The 19,398-nt window shown below is 36.2% G+C and overlaps 2 protein-coding genes across 7 annotated transcripts in view; one reads left to right on the forward strand and one right to left on the reverse strand.

Moving 5' to 3' along the window:
* Positions 1-6,162: 6,162 nt before the first annotated feature.
* LOC111264185 (cyclin-dependent kinase 6) lies at positions 6,163-11,074 on the reverse strand. 3 transcript variants are annotated; one of them, XM_022839864.2, is made up of 7 exons: positions 10,847-11,074; positions 9,470-9,605; positions 9,056-9,199; positions 8,446-8,720; positions 8,000-8,147; positions 7,683-7,761; positions 6,163-7,415 (listed from the first exon to the last, which is right to left on the reverse strand). In XM_022839864.2, the coding sequence occupies exons 2-7, from the start codon at positions 9,581-9,583 to the stop codon at positions 7,264-7,266; spliced, it is 912 nt and encodes a 303-aa protein (XP_022695599.1). In that variant the 5' UTR covers positions 9,584-9,605; positions 10,847-11,074; the 3' UTR covers positions 6,163-7,263. The 3 variants fall into 3 exon arrangements, with proteins under 3 accessions (XP_022695599.1, XP_022695601.1, XP_086826097.1); XM_022839866.2 differs by lacking the exon at positions 10,847-11,074 and adding an exon at positions 10,507-10,792; XM_086969971.1 differs by lacking the exon at positions 10,847-11,074 and adding an exon at positions 9,781-9,842.
* A 114-nt stretch (positions 11,075-11,188) lies between these two features.
* The window catches only part of LOC111264184 (putative sodium-coupled neutral amino acid transporter 12), a 13,018-nt gene continuing 4,808 nt past the window's right edge, over positions 11,189-19,398 (forward strand). For 2 of the 4 annotated variants that reach the window (XM_022839861.2, XM_022839859.2), the window contains exons 1-9: positions 11,253-11,576; positions 14,768-15,050; positions 15,444-15,650; positions 15,929-15,988; positions 16,367-16,436; positions 17,724-17,792; positions 18,033-18,162; positions 18,416-18,485; positions 18,726-18,837. In XM_022839861.2, coding sequence (XP_022695596.1) covers positions 15,006-15,050; positions 15,444-15,650; positions 15,929-15,988; positions 16,367-16,436; positions 17,724-17,792; positions 18,033-18,162; positions 18,416-18,485; positions 18,726-18,837 — 763 coding nt within the window. In that variant the 5' untranslated portion in view covers positions 11,253-11,576; positions 14,768-15,005. Of the gene's footprint in view, positions 11,577-14,767; positions 15,051-15,443; positions 15,651-15,928; positions 15,989-16,366; positions 16,437-17,723; positions 17,793-18,032; positions 18,163-18,415; positions 18,486-18,725; positions 18,838-19,398 lie in introns of all 4 variants that reach the window. The other 2 variants (XM_022839860.2, XM_022839862.2) reach the window with 2 other exon arrangements.

Genomic DNA, 19,398 nt, shown 5'->3' on the forward strand with positions numbered 1-19,398 from the left:
CCACTGATTGTCTTACGAGCGAAGCTAGATGACTCGCTTTCTCATCGAAACCTTTTTATCGCACTCCGGTGAACTCATTATTGGATTATACGAGACGGTTTTGTCCGATAAATTAACCTCGATGCTCAGCGCAAGCAGTTCTCTACGGACCTTTGCACGACCTTTGTTGAATTGGTATGTCGCTTAGTACTACAGTGAACTATAGTTCAAAATAGTTAATTGTTTAAAAAACAAAAACCTAATCAGGCCACCTGATTGCTGTTTAGTCAAGTCTTGCATCGTCTTACAAGGTCTATAAAGTTGGTCACTGATCGTAAGAGCTGTCAAGGGTCGTGCGGACACAAGGACAAAATTGAATGATAGTGTCGGTTTCTGTTGACGGATTGACATAAATGACGACCATAGTGCCCATGAGTGGACCTTATACCAATATTTTATCGCACAAGTTACTGTAGTGTAAGTAGATTATAGGTACATTTTCTGACAGTTTATGTTACATCAATTATTGCTCGATTATTAAGTTAAATTGGAACTATTGCGATAGCTTGCTTAAGCTTTACAGACTGCATGTAAATCGAATTTAGATATCTGATGATGAGATGCTGTTAGTGACTCTATGATCTTATCAACTAAACACGTCCCACGAAAATACTGGAGAACGCGAAAATATACGATACCTTATAACAAAACTTCGATTTTCTTAATGTCAGTTGGCCTTTCAGGCTCAGCCTGTGTTATGGCAGACAGCAAAGAGTTTCATCAGACGCGATGAGTGTCCATCCATTCGCATATGTAACTGTGAGACCGAAAAGGAAAATCAACGGGCCGATTTAATTTCCTACTTTTCCTAGAAGACAACAATCTGTCTCTTCTGTCTGTGTTTCGCGTGCCGCCCAAGCCGCCGCTGCACTAACCGCTTTTATCCATATTGATTAAAGCTATCTAGCTAGCAGGCTGTCCTATAACGACGAAAGCCGAAAGGCGAAAGGCGCCATGAAGCTGCACTAGGAATGACAGAAATGGCAGCGTTGACAAGGACAATTAATACAGCCATGCATAACATCGAACTACAATTTAAAGATACTAACGACACGACTAGAAACCCACAACGATAGCGACGGCAATAGCTACTCGTCACTAGCAAAATAGCAATGTAGAAACGTAAAAATGCCTAACGTGAAACTATTAGAGGTATAGGATGCTAGGCGGTGGTTGAGCGAATGCGGCGATTCTTAATCCAAGAAACATACAAGTTGTCGCAATAGTAACAGAAGTATTGATAAGCAGGGCACGACAATTTATCTTTGATAACGCCTTTAGAATCGCGCTGTACGTTGATTCTAGAAGTAATCGTCCGTAAGTTCGCCGTTGACTTGCGTTCTTTACCTCAGTGCTAAAAGCCGTTGGCTCCCTGGTGGTCGCGTTTTGCACTTCGGAGGAAAGCTTGTTTCCTAAAGGCCTGTATAGAGCACTGAAGAAAGCTAAACTTGACATAAGAACAATATAACGCTTCAGATGATAATGATGATTATTTTCCTAGTTTTCCTAGATTATCATGGTAGACAATATAAAGACAACGGCATTTCAATGAGTATTCAACAAATTAGGGATTTCTTCATGTTTTGCCAATCGTTTGGAAGATTTGTTTCTACGAGCACAACCAAATGGTGCAGCTGACCGTAGGCAAATCAGGTCTTTGCATTAATCAAGCATTAGGGTCATCACAGACATTTTTCGAATTCGGATTTACCAAAAAAGAAGTTCGTTTAATCTCTCATTGTCATGAAACGAGCTAAAGCCGGTGAAAGAAATATATATATATAGATTGAAAAATTGCAAGTGTGAATAAGAGGAGCAGGCGTGATAACTCTTACAAGCATACACAAAAAAGAAAAACTTTTCTCGCGGGGGCATTTACTTTTCACGATATCTAAGCGATATAAGGAAAAAGCTAGAATTGTAGTGTTACTTGTGGTAATGCAGCAACGTTCGCCATTATTGAACGAACATTCCTTTGATGTGAAAAATCTTTCCCATCATGATGAAATGGTAATGTGTCTGCTTGATAAGTTTGAAGGCGCGAAGACACCCTTTGTTTCATGACAGAAGCCTGCGCCTACCTGCGTAACCGAACTTATGAGAATGCTATCTTATGTTTATGTAGCCTTATGCAAACGTAACGCCACAGAAGCAGCCTCCTAACACCTCCAAATACAACATCAGTGGTTTCTTCTTGTTGAAAAGCAGAAATGCAGATTGCTTCCAATGGTACTGTGTTAAACCTAACTAAATTTGTAACCTTTTTCTATATGCATGAATATTTTTTTTTAAAAACACATTTTTTGTGTAACAAATTTGTAGTTTGTAACCTAAATTGTGACAACTAGAAAACTAAGATCTGAATAGATCATAATGGTAAATCCGAGCATTTATATTAATACAAACTCAAATATCACATAACAGATGGCCTCTGATATTTAATCCTTGAGACTATTTGCATTGCTAGTTGCGTGTGCACTCCTTCAAAATATCATCGAAATCTTTAATTATTTGAAACTTTCATATTTTAATTTCATTATTAAATAAAAACCAAACAGAATCAATTATTTGGGTGCTTACCATTGATCATTTGTTTCTATCATCCTACACAAATATAAGTGTGCGCAGGGCTCACGTCTTGATGCTATAATTATAGCAACAAAATTACTACTATAATGGCACTTGAAGGCCTGTAATCAAATAGACGGTGGTACAATAACGTTTTTCAACCATAATAATTAAAGGGAAATTAAATATTTAAGTAGTTGATAAAAATATCAATTACATTATTCGAAAAAAACATTGTGACTCGTTGGAAACTCTGATTCCAAACAAACAAGAATTCTTTGGCTTTTGTAAGAAACTGTATATTTAACTTTTTTTAATTTGCCGTATTCATTTTACATTTACATTCAGACCCATAATGGATCTTTCTGTTAATTTGTGTTGATAATTTTATGTAAAGGCAGCTTACATCAATCATCCATATTGAGAAGTTGCCTAAAACCACAACAGGGTAACATCAAATTTTAATCGATGTAAAGCCTATTCTCTTGATTAAATAACAGTAGCAAATACAACCAGTACGGACCAGTCAAACATATACTACACAGTATTTTTCGTTAATGTCCGACTGTTACATATTCTAAATATGTAAAACGGGAGAATACTAAGTGAGTACCTTTGTGGTTAGATTTTTAAGTATCCAAGTTTCTTCACACGATACTTACGTCCTTATATTTGGCAATACACTAAATGGTTTCAGCCAATAGTGTGGTAAGATATGATTGATTTTTATCAAAGCATTTTACATATATAGCGAGTAAGCCATTTCCTAATTATTGTCCCTTACAAGCATACGAGGACCATTATGCTACAGATGCTCTTATGTTTGCTGCCGAGTACAAAAAGAACGTTAAAGAAGGTGTTTGTTCTATCGCCTTAAAATATACAGCTATAGCAACTGGACCTTTCCATCTGGTCCAATTGCTTCTTGTTCCATATCGTTTCAATTTCATACCACTGCTGTGGACGACCTTGACCACAAAACAGCAAAATGACGCAAGAGCGCAAGATTTTCCATTGAGCCGAATAATAACTTTATTCTAAAAACGTATACTCTACTTTAAGCATGATTCATTTTCAACAGATTCAAATGAAAGTTAAACGAAAATTATGCAAGAGAAAAATAAGCATTTGTATTTATGAAAACTGGAAGTCATACATGACCCGCTTCATCTTATCAATGTTATCCCGTTCCCAAGTAATACAGTCCTGAAATGATCAACTTTTTCAAAACTAATAGCGAGCTAATAAAGTCACTAACTACGTGAAAAAAATAAGAGAAAACTAACATTATCATATGAATCTATCCGGTAACCTTCCTAACACTTGTGCGCTCAAAAGCACATGTATATAAACGCTAATAGAAACAGAGTGGTTTTATCCAGTATTTGTTATTAGTCATATTGAAACCAAACGGCCGTTGACGTTTAAAATTTTGATCACGATTCAAAAAGCGCATCCTAGAAAAGCTAAATGTGTTACGCTTGACACCCGAGCTGGCGTTAGGCAGTCCATCAGACGGCTCTAGCTTCCTCTCCCAACTCGAAACGAAGTCTGTCTAAGCCCAGGTTCGAATCTAGACCTAAGACTTGTGCTTTAAATAAGCTATAACAAGAATCTATGCCACGATGGCCCAGCCACTAAAACGTACGAATTTTCCACCATGAAAGCATTAATCGCTCTTTCACTCACTGCTCTGTACGTTGCTCCCGAGATAGTTAAACTCTACTATAATTAAACGTAGGTGAAGTCTCAGGCTCGGAAACATTTTCATTTCATTCATGCCAGATGCCTAAAACTATGGGTTTGCCAGACGTTCGATTCGAAACAACTATTTTGTTGATATCGCTATGTGGTACCCTGTCATGTCTTACCCTGGCGGCACGATCATCCTCTACGTTTCGAGTATCGCCGTTAGACACCCCATCAGCCGGCTGGCTTGCTGGCTTCCAGCCCGAAACATAGTTAGTCTATGCCCTATGGGTTTGAAGCTAGACCACAAAAGATTAACAGGCGAATAAGTTACTTACTAAGCTTATCACTCGGACATATTATTTGGCCTACATTGGCGCTATGGGCATACATTGTAAAATTAATGAAATATCTATCGTATTTCTCGAAATACTTCTGCCAGCGTACGCCACCAGATGCAATGAAACCAAAAGTTCTTAGGAGATTTGGTAAGCTGTTTAAATGTGTGCAAGAACTTTGAGGTGTAACTGGGAGTTTATTAGAATAATCATAAAATAGCAGATATTCTAAGGCGAATTTATTTCTTTATAATCGCTTTGCTGATTTTCAAAATAACCTCCCTAACGTTATCTATGTCTTATCACCATCTTTTCCTATAACATTTTTTTTAAACAACTTAAGAACGTTTAGAAGAACTGTAATAAATATAATTTCGTCATCTACTGCACATCTTTGTTCTTACGTATTTCCGATTTTTTCGTATTCTCAGTTTTTTTTGCGTGTATTCTCTTAGGGTCACTCTAGAGAGCATGATTCCGCTGGTTACGTACTCTTTATTTGAGATATTTAAATAAGAACAATGGAGAACCGGTGGGCTTAAAATTTTAAATTAACTACTAACCAGATAGCGGTCGAGCTACCGCGCGACCGCCGTGATCGTGGCAGATTATATCTGCTCTCTGCTTGATATTTGGCAATTCATAGATTTACAATTTATTATTACATCCACACTTATTACCGATAACAATCAATTAATATAAGTTTTCTTAGTTCGTAACTCACGGACATGTATTCTAATGATACTAGAACCCAATATTGAATGCGTATACTGCTCTATAGTGTTGTATGCATAAGCAATCAAGCCTAAAATAGTTTTTTAACTTTTCTTTCATTCAAATCGTAGCAGCTATTCTCGAGAATACTTCGAACAGACACATATACAGAGTTTTCAACAAAAATCATACTTAATATTTAATTAAGTACACATTCAGTTTGTATTTCTATATATTTATTATTCAAATTGCAAAAAATCTACATAATATGTATACCCTCTCCTTCTGCCGCAGATATTAAAAATGATTAACGTTCTAGTCGGTACACTGTTCACAATAATGGACTATTAATTTACAAACTTCAACACTTTTTGTTCGGTATTCACATTTTTATTCAATTATGGTTTTTATCTTCTATCGTATGCTGACTTAGACATTATTTTTAAAATAATTCCGCAAGAATAAATCCATTTACTTCAGGCCTAGGAAGCACGCGGTGTATTCTATGGCGCCTCATCGTCCAACCCACCTGTTTGACAAATTCTCACCAAGAAAAGTTTTTATATCACGATAATAGAACACAGATGCTCCGTTCTATTGGACATAGAACTTGCCATCTTCACCAACGTCTTCACGAATGCATCATAAAGCAATATACTTACAGTAAATTCAGGTAGTTGGCACTAACGTATATATTTTTAGGTTACTCTGTGATATGTGAAAATGTGTACACATCACGTTTGCTTTATATGGTCGAACACGTCGATCAGTCATGATACCTACAACAAGCGTTTTATCTAGTAAATACAAATCCTTACAATACGGAATAACAGATGTTGGTCTTTTTATTATCAAAAATGTTCTCCTTTAGATGAACGAACTCTATAGCAATCTCTAAATAATTTTTTTCATCAACTATAATGACTTCAAAATATGATAATTGGGTAGCATACTAATAGTGCATGGCAGTATTTTCTAAGGGCAACTCTCAATCTTACTTAAATAATATATGCCACCTCTGTATATGAATGACACAATCTGATTTTGTTGGTAAATCGCCGATGCAATGCTAGTTTAGAAATCTGTTGATGGCGGCCTAATCGACCTATGATCCCTCTCAGAAGGTACTTTCTCAGTATATAGGGGTCTGTAGTGCTCATCCGTGCTGTATATAATATAAGAACATAATGCCTGTGTTTGTTGTTATGCACATAGCCAAAAAGCAGCTATCATTTACATGAAAATGTTGTGTACACATATGCGTTTTTGTAATGTGTAATATCATATTTTTTCCAACATAAAATAGCCACAATTTATGTTTACCTATGAACATGTTCGAGCCATTGGCAACCGTTGAAATGCCCGTAAAAGGATTTTTCGGCAAGATCTTTCGAAGAAAATATTATAGGAATAGCAAGGGAGTACAATGTAGCTTATAGTCTACCTTCGAATGCTAAGTAGAAAATATTTCATGCCAACTTCGCAAGCTGTATAGAGCAGATGGAGCCACTCACACCTATGCGATCCAGCTTAATAAAAAGTAGTCACTATGATAATGTGAATTCATTTCATACAAACATTGATTACTCTGTTGTCCCTGCAATTAATGTGACTTGTTACGTAGCATTTGTGTTTGATAATGCCCTTATTTTTTCTTCAGAAGGACTAAATAAATGTCTAATATCAATTTGATTCTTCTGAAGTACCTCAAAGCGCTTAGATCGGCCCGTTGATTTCGCTTGGAGATGCGTTGCCGTGTGCCACTTATTAAACAAGCCACGCGTAGCCACGAGATCGGCTTACTAGGTTAAAACTATTTTTCATTGACTCGATTTCGGCAGTACATTTTTCACCTAAAATAATGATTATAATGCATTTCTTAATTCGGCGATGCTCTGTCTATGCGCTTATTTAATTAATCTTTCTCCGGCTCGAACCCATCAAAAAAGGGATGTCTGAGGGCCGCCTCCGCGGTAAGTCGCTTTCTATAATCGAATTCTACGAGCGCACGGATGAGATTAATTGCAGCTGGTTCCGCCTCAGGAATCAGATTTGCGAGATCCTCCCCTGTGAATAAAAATGTAGCAAATACTGAACGTCACGTTGCAAGAGTACGAGAAAGACGAAAGTGGAATAACCTCAATGAACTTTAATAACACTTTAATTATTCATGCAGACAAAATACGAAATACCATTTTTATTTTATAATTCATAGCATTTGCCGTATGCTATGGAATTAACGGAATGGAAGAAAATCCAACTACTCTTTGGGCGAAGACAAACATCCAATACATATTTATACCGGAGCACACAAGTTGCCATTATATTTTGTACCTTTTCCAAAGTTACTGAAATGCTCCCAGGCCATGCAAACGTCTTGTGGCCAGCTTTCTCTAGATGGCGTTCCGATAATCTGCAACGTGTACGAACAAAGATTAATTTTAGTGGGCATGCTCCAATGAACTTCTCAACTATACCTTTATGTCTGTTATACCAAGGAATATTGTATAAAGCACTAGTTTAGATTTGCACACATTCGTGCTTTCAACCGGAAACCATTAAAGATTATAGCCTTAACACTCCCCACAAATCCTGCGCCAAACTCCTACTTTATTTTTGTGGAACATATTAGCTATTTAAAAAAAGAGTACCTCAAGAATTTTGCCCAGTTGACTGCCCTCTGAACTTCCTGGGAAGAGCGGTTTGCGTGTGAATAGCTCTGCAATAATGCATCCACAAGACCACAAATCCACTGGACTGGCGTAAACTGATTGCAGAAGTACCTCAGGAGGTCGGTACCTGGAAGTCAAGTTGTACCAGACATCTGTTAGAAATCTGCTGATAAGTGTAGAAGAGTTTGACATATTATTTAAACGAAGTATTTTGCAAATAACTAGTAATGCTCGCGCTGTGCATTATCGAGGAGGCTGGTCAAAATTAAAAGCGTCTACAGTATCCTATTCCGATAACAAAAATAAAACAAAAATGAAGGCCTTACTGATCATCTCATCGTCGATATTAGGTAAATATGAGATTATAAGCAAAACCAATGTCGAACAGTCGTAATCACTTCGTGTCATAGTGTTGAGTTACGTACCAAAGGGTGACAACGACAGGTGTGAGAGCCATCTGATATTCGTAGATGCGAGCCAGGCCAAAGTCGGCCAATTTGACGACGTACCGATCGGTAACAAGTATGTTTTGTGGTTTAAGGTCACGATGTACGATTCTGTTTGCATGCAGAAACTCGATACCGGTCAGCATTTGGTGCGAAAGTGATTTTATCAAACTGGATTCAAGTCCGGGCGGGGGACACTTCTCAAGGAAAGTGGCTAAGTCTTGATCAACATGCTCCAGTACGAGAAAGATTACCTGCGATAAAGCGAAACACAGTCTATTACGTACTCTTTGATAAATACAGTAAGACACAACTTATTGAGCGTTATAATGTACAAATCTACAGCGGTTCTTATATCTTTTGCAGCTATATAAATAACGACTGGCTGTTAGGTCATGCCTTCCTGAATATTCACTTTGAAGCCAATATACTAATCTATTTCTGTTTTCGTAAAGAGTATCCTTCCCTTTATTGAGAGATGCGTTGTAAGTTATAAATTATCGTCTTAGTAAGCGACCGTACTTTATTCAAAGACACGTAAAATCTATATAGGGAATACACATTTTATGACTGTACACTGGCTCCTTACGAGGTCATTGTTTCCACGCCTTCCGTGACAGATGTCGTAGAGTTGTACGATGTTCTTGTGACTGAATGCCTCAAGCTGCTTCAAAAGTGCGATTTCACGCAATACTGACAGAGGAACTCCATCATCAGTTATCGCCATCCGCACCTAAAAGGGCCAAAAATAAACAAAATCAAGATACAACTTAGAAACGAGTTAAAGACATTTATGTATATAATGCGAGCCTCAGTATATAATTCCTACAATCAATTCCTAGTCATGTTGTCAGAGAATAACTTACCTTAAGAGCACATAATAGTATTATTAAGGTCGCTTAAATATACGCAGAGTTTTTGTTTTAAAAATCAATTCAAAGACTCAGTTAACTTACGTAGCCAAGATTACAGCGATGGCGCATCAATAAACAGTAACACAAACCTTCTTAAGAGCAACGAATCTTCCTTCATTTTTCTTGTCCCGCGCTTTGAAGACTGTGCCAAAAGCGCCGGTCCCGATATGATTGAAATCGTCGTAATTCTTTAACCCGTTCATTTTGGATTTAAAAGGCGACCAACTGGAAAAGGAAAGATGATTCAGTAAATTTTTTGTCCAATTTATAGTGCGATCTTTTCCAAAAGTCTTAATCCTGGTGGGCCATTTTATGGTTTGCATAATCCGGTATTTCATTTGTATGCTGTAAGCTGACGTAAATATGCCGAAACCAGTTAGAAGAGCCAACACTTTCGTACTTTTTCTGGCTAGCGAGCACTAGTTGATATAACGTATTGTTTCTGTCAGCTTGAAGTCACAATTCGTTTTCTTAAAAGTTTCTGAAAGATAAAAAATGATAGCATTGATAATGGGCAGGTGAATGCTCCATACAGAGCCATTTTCTTCCTGGGGTATCTACCAAAAGCTACTTTTTAGGCATAACCCACCAAATCAGCGCAAATACACAACCACATTCTACGATAACGACAATAACCTCGGCAGTAATCAATAAAGAACATTATTGCAATCGAAAACCCAGATGGGACTTTTTAAATTACGGAGTGCCTATTAAGTTAAGATAAAAGCTTTATCGTAAACCGTTTTCTGATGCAGTGGGTGTAAACAGGCCAATGTGTCTTCGTATGAAAGCCATGCACCCTGCCTTTTACGCAAGAGCCTATAACCTAACTTCGTTAACCTTGACATCTTATATTGTTGATAATAATTTTTAGGCAGCAAGAATGGCATGTTATTATTCAATTGGAATTGGCCTTCTCTAGTGTGCAGCTACGCGTCGCCTTACATTTAATAACAACTGGGGTTACCTGAAATGACAAATTCAACTCTATTCAAAACCCATGTCGACAGAAAGTTGGAATTGTGGTTGTCTAACAAGGAATTTCGTATAATCTACATATCAATACAGGACCAATTGTGATCTATTAAGCAAGCGGTTTTCAAATCTACGTTTAGCGCACGCTCACCTGTTGCTACTAGTTTATAAGGCAATTACTGATTCCAATATTCATGGTTCCTCTTAATAAAAGCTAATGTACTTCGAACGAATTGAGATGGTATACTTTAACTGCAGAACCGACCTGTGTGACAAGGTCAAACCGCATAACGAATTTCCTTGATACTACAAAAAATTGCGAGACAAATATCCATTACCTCGAACTTAACAAAAACTACCGGAAGCGTGTCTCTGGAAGCTATCTATCACTGATCTACAAGAACCTACAAAAAAGACCTGCCCCGTCCTATAATCGCTACTTTATATTCAATTCATCTTGCTATTGTTGACCGTAATCTCGTATAACGTACCGAAGCGGCGCCTTTTTCCCGTTCCAAAATATTCGAACAACACTGTCTGCGATGCAAACAAGCGAACACCGTCAAACTTCACAACCTCACCATGGCTCCTCGTCGAAGAAGTAGAACTTGTTTACATCAACCTATAGCTTCCTACAAACTTCAACAGCGAAATAGGCACAACACTGTTATATTTGTGCCAGATCTAGTCGCTTCTTAAAAGTTTACTAGGGCTGTCGTAGTTTTTGTTTATTGTTGTGTTGTGCTCTGATTTATTCGTCTGTCTGGAACTATTTATTGGGGCCGTGAATAGCCAGCGCCTCCCCTTCGTCTGCTAGCGTCGCGACCGAGGAAAGAAGAACCCTGCTGATGATCTTTGTTTACTCTTCGTTTTCCGCCAGTCGGGTGCTGATCCTGTTCTTCGGGGATTCCAGACCACATATGTTATCCAGTGTACGTTTTAACTGCTACACAGACGTGATGTGTCTGCACTTCAGTTCTTTTTTGTGGATTGAATATGGATTAAGGAACAAGCCGTGTATAGACATCGTAATATGATGATAACGGTTTAAGTAAACAGTTGGCTGACCTTCGTAAAGCAAACCTGTTCGCTATATGATGACCATATCACTGGAATTATAGAAACGAAACAGTTCATGTATCGATAAATGTAAAAATTAACACTGAAATTAATGATTGCTACTGATATTTGCTTCTATCGAGTCGTCAACGGTAATAAGAGGTGCGTAGTCCATTATTAATTTGCGCATTGAACGCGTCAAGGAAACGTAAATGCTGATAAACATGATCTAATTGCTCATGTTCGTCCATATCTATAACTATGTGACAAATTGTTAATTGGGCTATTCACAACATACACAGCAAAAATTGATAAACAACAATCTAATATTAATGCTTACCTTAAATTAGAAGAAAAGTCAAATTTTATAGTCTCAAATTATCCTTATTACCGTACAAGTCAAACTTGTCATAGTGGAATGTATGGGATTGAACCTTCATCATGAATTTACACAAGTAGACAACGAGAAATTAGGTCAGTCTAGTAGCTTTAAAGCAATTGAGTACATGAAACGCGCAATACAAGATTATTCCTTTGGCCTTTGTTAAAATGGACCTACCAAAAACCGAGAATTATTTACTCTGATTATATTAAAGAAGTTGACTTCAGTTTTTTGAACAGTTTTTTTTTTTTTTTGTGATATATAAGCCTTCACGTACAAGTCTTCTTTTAATATAAAAGTTATCCCTATCGTGAATAAAATATAGGGGCCATGTATTGTTCCAGTGGTCTAGATCATCTATATGGAAATCTTTTTGCCCGAGGTGTTCGGATTAAATGGCAAAACCGAATATAGCAACCATGTAGGTTTGTCAACTGTAGCATCCCGAGTCGAGTTTATACGATCACTTTATCTTGACCCGTTTAGCATGGTATGGCACATTGAAAACATCTGGGTGGGAACTGAAATGCACTATATTTTTCCGTATGGACAGAAATTGCTATTGATTAGGATATGTACGTAAATTCCTTGCTTTGGATCAAATGGTTTATTGTTATCTGTTTTATGGGCGGTACGGGAAATGTTATTTAGAGCATTGTGCTTTCTTTGCTTTATTTAGAGTATTCTATTGTAGATAACAATAAGGATTAGTAGATCAACGCATGAAAAAAAACACGAACATTGTGAGGACATAGAGCAGTCAAAGATTCCTTACGTAACTTGGCTGCCATATAAACTAGTGCTCAAGGTGGTAATTTGAGGATAATTTATTCTATTTCAACTATTGGTATGTTAAGATTTATTGCACGAGCTCATCATGTATTCACTGTAGAAATGAATATTGATACTCGAACTCGTTCTACATCGATAACAACAATGATTGCAATTCCTACGAGGATTGAATTAGTTCATAATTGACTGCTATTCACGCTTCAGTAGTAAAATAAGATTATGCCCAAAATTTAGGAAGGACTACTAAAGTAATCTTAGCTAATTATTCAATTGATATTATTTTACATGACAGTTGTTATGTTGTTGCTCATAATATTTACGTTTTAAAAATAGGAGCCGTATTTGCTATAATGCTCGGTGTTGTTTATCGACTTTTTTAAAATTTTTTTGGATTGAGTGTAAAGTTTTTAAAGATTCACTCTCAGTAATATTTGTATGGCTAAATATAACTTCTTTCAGCATATTTTTAGAATCAAGAGGTATATTTAAGGGTTATTCAGATTATCCTGATTTTCAATGAGTACCTCGCTAAGCTCAAGTGTTCATGGGCTCGTTCTGCTGCGTGGGCCGCTAACAACACCGTTCTGCTGGAAGTCTACGTTAGAAATTTTCAATAGTTTTCAGTTTTTACTCGTCTTTTTTTCAAATTTGACAGTGTTATTTATGTTACAGATTGTACTTCTGAACATAATTAGAAAATGTAACATAGCCACTGTGTCGAGCCCTGGTATGACATGGGTGACTTTTTGAAAAAAGCCGTAAAAGATACTGTCAAGACCAGATTTTTAACCCGAATTCGAGAATAAGATGTTTGTACAAGAAACGATGATATATATATATTGATTTCTAGTTTATTGAATAACATATGTGCGGAAAATAGAGATAACTACCAAATTAAAATCAACATGACAGATATCTTAATCTCATAACAAGCGTTATAGTCGATGAAGAATAACTTTATTGCGCACAAGCAACAAAAAATGATTAAGAGGAACCTAATGTATGAATACTTGTGTTCAGGGTACGAGTTTTTTTGATAAACAGAATGGAAAGGTAATGCGCTAGGTAAACGTCGAATACTTCGGCATTGTTATGGATCACAATATTGAACACGTAATCATGTAACTGCGTAGAATAGAACTTGCCAAAACAATGATCATTTCAAGTAAACAGTTGACAGCAGCGGTTCCTGTAGCAATTATAAGAGTCTAGTGATATGTATTGAAGTATAGTATAAATGAACGTGTCGGGAAAATCCTGTCATTAAGACTGGAAAGCTTTAATATTTGCTATTGTAAGAGAGACCCTTGTCGGCTGCTCGGAGAGCCGAGAACGTATTTCATGAAAGTCGCAGAATTTTGAAACCTGCATTGCTCATTACACAGAGTCGTTTACCGTAATCATGAGAGATGTTTTTAATGTGTGAAAAATATTTGAGCAATAAGTGAAAAACGCTACTTTAAGAGTATAAATCGAAAGTCATACTGCTGATAAACACCGCCCGTCGACTGGGTTGACACGATGCTTGCCTGCAGATCTGTGGCACTTTTCAGCTCTTCTAGGTTGAGGCTTTCTAAACTAATCTATGGAACTAAGCTGCCTATTTAGCCTTAGTTCGATTATGTCCGTACAGAAGTAGAGTAAAATTTGATCGATAAACTTTTAGTAGAATTAAAAATTTGCAACGCGGTCTGGTATAATATATTCTTGGGAAGAGACGATACGCATGCGTTTGGAAGGCGCGCTCGTCCTCACCGTCTATCTTTGTTGACGCGATGTTCCAATTCTGTAATCTATGCTTAGACATATTTAGATGCATCGTGGATATGAAGTACTTTTCTTCTGGGTGACATCGTACTTACTGCTGTAACAAGGAAATATCAAATATCGATATTTAGTGTGAAAATGTGGAGAATGGATCAACTAGCTTTAGCTTGTCGTTTGTATGTAGAAATATATCGTAAACTATGTAAGTTACCCACGTACCTCTGTAATTTTTACCGCTCAAATAAAATCTCGGTTTTTTGGCTATGTTGAAACCTAGAATCAAAGTTGAAATTATTGGAAAGGTATTAATTATTATAGATTTGAGCTACAAGGTTTTACGTAAAACATGTGTGAGTGCTTTATAGCGATCAAATTGATTATAATAACCTTGTTCTTCTGTCTGTCCCCCCAGAGTGTAGAAGGTCCGTTTCGTCTTCTTGGGAGTTCTACCGGCTAGTTACAGAACGCCCAATCATCTTATCAAAATCACTAAATTCTCTATTAACAGTTAGCCATTGAATGCTCTCGGAGAAGTCATCAGTGGGTCTGGTAGAATTGCTGTTTAATGCCAGCGATTCTAAGAGCATAAGACCAATGAAAACATTTTCTCAAAGTTATCCGAGACTATAGGTGCGTTTCCAGAAAGCAAGATGGAATCTGAAGGACGTACCTCCACTGATACATATGGCCGATTGGTAAGTACGGACTTGAATCTTTTTTTCAAGATCAGTATTAGCCAGTAATATATGTGTTCCAAACATTTTTAGTGTATTGCAAGTTGAAAAACGGAGTCAATACATCACTCTTTACATTTTGAAAGAAGGGCTTTTATTCACAATAAACTCAGCTCATGCTCAAGTAAACAGCATGTATTAATATGCGATGATTATGAAAATAGCATGGCTCTTATTTGATAAGAAAGAATATTATACGTGGCGTATTAAGTACATTATATAATACCAAGCATCATTTTTTTTACTTTAAACATGTTTTTCCTGCTAAAGTTCACGTATGCAAGTCAAATTAGCATCTTTATGACCACAGTTTAGCTGATCAATGGTGACTGATTAAATGTTTTGTTTCCATAGGTGTGTATGGCGTATATATTCAATCTGATTGTGGGGACAGGAGCGCTGACGATGCCGCGTGCTTTCTCAGAAACTGGATGGCTTCTTGCCGTCATTAGCCTTACTGTTCTTGCCTGTATAAGTTATTTGACTGCCACATTTATGATAGAAGCTATGGCTGTCGCTAATGCCATCGTTCGCTTTAAGACTCTGAAATCTTATGAAAGCGTTAGTTGAGTCAATGTTCAGACTAAACATTTCTCATTGAGTAAACCTATATGCAATACTGCCACGAATTCGCGTAGTGTATTTTGCTGATTATGGTATATATATTACAGCATATATATATGTATATATATATATGTATATGTATATATATATATATATATGGTACACTTATTACAGCATGTTCCCACAGTTTTCTATTATAAGTTAGCGTATTGAAGCCTTCCGTGATCTACAACTTTAGATGGTACATGTTTTATTTCTAATTTGTTTTTTTTCAGACGTCCAATCAGCAGCAGGACAATATGACTTCTCCTGTGGAAGTCCAGAATGACTCAGTAGTAAGTGGTCTTTACAAGTCCGAGTAGCCTATGAATGATTCAACCGCTATAGCTTATTGAAAGTGTTTGATCAAAACAATTTTGATACGCTCTGTACAAATATTTTAAGGGTTATAATGCTCTTTGAACAATAGAAGCGTCCCTGGAAACGTTCCTTTTTAGCTTAAAACTTACATTGTTTAGATGACACACTATTTTCGTTACAGTCTTTATTTATAAAGTCCAGCTTTGACTTGCGAATGTATGTGAATAAATTCTCACTCACATAAAAGTATTGTATACGAAACTGCTGATCTACGATATCTCTTATACCGTTCTGCAAGTCTTGTCTCCACATTTCACTATGTAGAATAGTTACTTAATTTTCTTTCATGCCAGAATCAAATGCGGAACGACGAGGCACTGGCATATATCAATCACGACGAGAGGGCACCCCTTCCTGTTAACGGTAAGATTGCCACATACCTTATAATCAGGTAGTCTGCTACGCAGCTATAAAGAATAGTTACATTATTTATACTGAACCCTTCATCGTCCCTGCAGGAGCGACTCTACACGTATCAGCATGTATTTACCAACTGATAATTCTAAAAAAAAAAAAGAAATAGCTAAAGCTTTTCATCGTTTTGATGAGCTAGGAGTCCCGACAATGGCTTATTAATATATTGTTGAACAAATAAATTCCACGTGACGACAATGAATGATAATAATCAAGTTGTAGTTTCGCTTTTTATTATGCTTAGTTAATTTTAGATACATAAACTAGGTTTATAAAGTTTAGTTCTAAATGAATAAACTAGGCAAGCTTCATAGCGTATGGTTTATTACATAATACGTGAGAATAGTATGTCTACATAAATTGTTGAAATACTGCTAGATCACTTCGTTATGTACATTTATGATCTGAAATGCGTCTTGGAGGTATCATCAAGACGAAATCTTACTGCAGTATATGCATGCACTATCATCAATGTGTCACATTTTGATACGATGATTTCCGACAAAAGTGATAGCTGTCATTGCTTAAAATGTCGATGATCTGACTTTGAGATGTTGTTAATTAAATCTTTTTCTCTTTTCTAGACCTGGAACAAGGATAAAAGCACTCAAACATCGCCTGGGATGTTACGTACAAACAATCTAAACCAACTTACTTTTTAATTCGTCCTAATATTCACACAGACGTCAATCCAAAATTTAAACTTAGTTCCTGTCCATTGATGGAAGATAATTTACTGAGCGGGTATATGTGGGTGTGTGTCTGATCGTCACTCATTACATCTTCCTAGCAAGCCACAAGTATCTGTTGTTGCTCCAGCAGGGGTTGGATCGCGAATGGAAAGCTTTAGTAAGACTAAAGCAAAAGATGAACTTTCGCGATGTAGTGCTTTAAAATGTTGTTTCGTAATATGTAGAACAGACATAACGTACGTATATTTATTGACAAGGGTAAAAACTAAATCCTTTATGATTCACCTCATTAATATTTATACTAGTTCTAACTCAACGGTATTGAAAAGGTAGCACAAGGCAATGATTCTAAATTTTGTCTAAGGTACATATCACATAACTGCGTCGATCGAATGTAACGTTGTAGGCATGACTCTGCCATACTTTCTATGAATTGTGATTGTCAATATGAGTTTCTAATTGTTACCAATTTTTAAATGGCGTATGTCTGAACATATCCTTCCCATATATTTAATACGTTGCACATATCTGTTTTATTACGTAGGTTCGATGCAATCTATTCCGCAGAATGTACTGGAGCGCTATTTTGAAATAACAGAAATCTTTGAAATGGGTACGTATGCAAATGCAGTTAATATCTGATAAAGCGAAATAGAACATTATTATCATTATCGCGAAACTACAAACGCAGAAATTTTTAATGCTAAGGAAAAAGTTTATTACCTAAAGGGCATGAGCTTTCGTTAGTCACCTCATCTGATTGGAATACACTGGAACCTTCGTAGAGCGATCAGTCTAACGCGGCAAACAATAACGTTTATTGTCATAATTGTTATCGTGATTTTTTTTACAGGAAGAATGGCAAGTATGTTCTACAATACATGGGGTCTGCGCCTGTTTTACATTTGTATTACACTTTATCTCTACGGTGATTTGGCCATTTATAGTACGGCGGTTGCTAAGTCACTTCGAGATCTCGCATGGTACTTTACAAAATACTTCATTCCTTTAAAGGTTTCCTGTGTTCGTATTAAGAAATTAGTTTGTATCATATTAAAGGAATAAAAATACGATGTCAAACACTATGTATATTACTTTATGGCTGAATTAAGTTAAAATCATTTATCGTGGTGAAAATCGCGATTGAGAGAACGAACTAAGGGGTACGTCTTGATCTGCTTAACTGTGCCATGTATCGCTTATGTATATATATATTTTTTTTTATCTGAATTTCAGCCAACGAATAAAAGATAACAACAGCATATCTGATATGTGCTGGCCCGACTACAACATCTCTCAAGCTAATGTAAAGCTATATTGTTTATTACTATTATTATTGTATGAATGATTATAAAATGATAGTGATTGGGTGGCGACAATGTGTTTATTTCTGTTTAAGTATAATCGTTAAATTCTTTAAAATATTAATATATGGATTTTTGCATATATACATAATAAAACACAATTTTTGAAACGGCCAACGGCTGTTTTTAAAGAAAATAGGTATTTACTGATAGTGTCTCATTTTATTATTGTGTTATTTCAGATGTACTTAATTTCTCTGGCTATTTTTATATTTGCCGTAGGACCCTTTACTTTCTATAATGTACAAAGAACAAAGTATTTGCAAATCAGTATTACCATTCTCCGCTGGAAAGGTAAGAGCACAGATTAAAAATCGTATCGTAACCGTGATCAAGTGAGGTCAAATTTGGTGAAAGTGTAAAAATTCTTATATTGATTTTTCTTTGTTAAGCTACATATGTGTATAGATCTTTCAATAAATGGTTGTAAGCGAACGGCGAACAACAGTTTGATTTCTCTTGCAACCTTTTCAATTTTTCTCGGCAATGTAACACATTTTTCGAGACTGTTTATATATATATATATATGTAGACACATCTGTTTTAATTGTAAATATTAGTAAATGAGTTTACACAATAAAGTAATCTTTGCAAAGTTTGTAACGTATTATAAAAAATGTGCGACTTATTTAGCAAACCCTAATAACATACGATGCCAATACTATAGTACGGAGTATATATGAAAGATTTTTATGTAAAGGTATAAGTATAGGCATGGCTTCTTCCCTGCAAAATGCCAAATTCATTCACAAAACCTTTACACAGTCATTTTTTTTTTATCTATTAGCCAAAAATGTATTTAATATAAATACTAAAATATATTCAAATCTATTATTAATATAAGTTATTTTTCTT

The sequence above is a fragment of the Varroa jacobsoni genome, unplaced genomic scaffold (assembly GCF_002532875.2).
Source record: "Varroa jacobsoni isolate VJ856 unplaced genomic scaffold, vjacob_1.0 scaffold_827, whole genome shotgun sequence".
Lineage (NCBI taxonomy): Eukaryota > Metazoa > Arthropoda > Arachnida > Mesostigmata > Varroidae > Varroa > Varroa jacobsoni.

What these genes read in the sequence shown, in the direction of transcription:
- LOC111264185 (XM_022839864.2), bottom strand. Translation starts at nt 9,583, where the DNA reads ATGAACGGGTTAAAGAATTACGACGATTTCAATCATATCGGGACCGGC. An exon ending in CCTGTCGTTGTCACCCTTTG is followed by an intron (nt 8,148 to 8,445) that starts GTACGTAACTCA and finishes CTTGACTTCCAG; the next exon opens with GTACCGACCTCCTGAGGTAC. An exon ending in AACTGGGCAAAATTCTTGAG is followed by an intron (nt 7,762 to 7,999) that starts GTACTCTTTTTT and finishes TACACGTTGCAG; the next exon opens with ATTATCGGAACGCCATCTAG.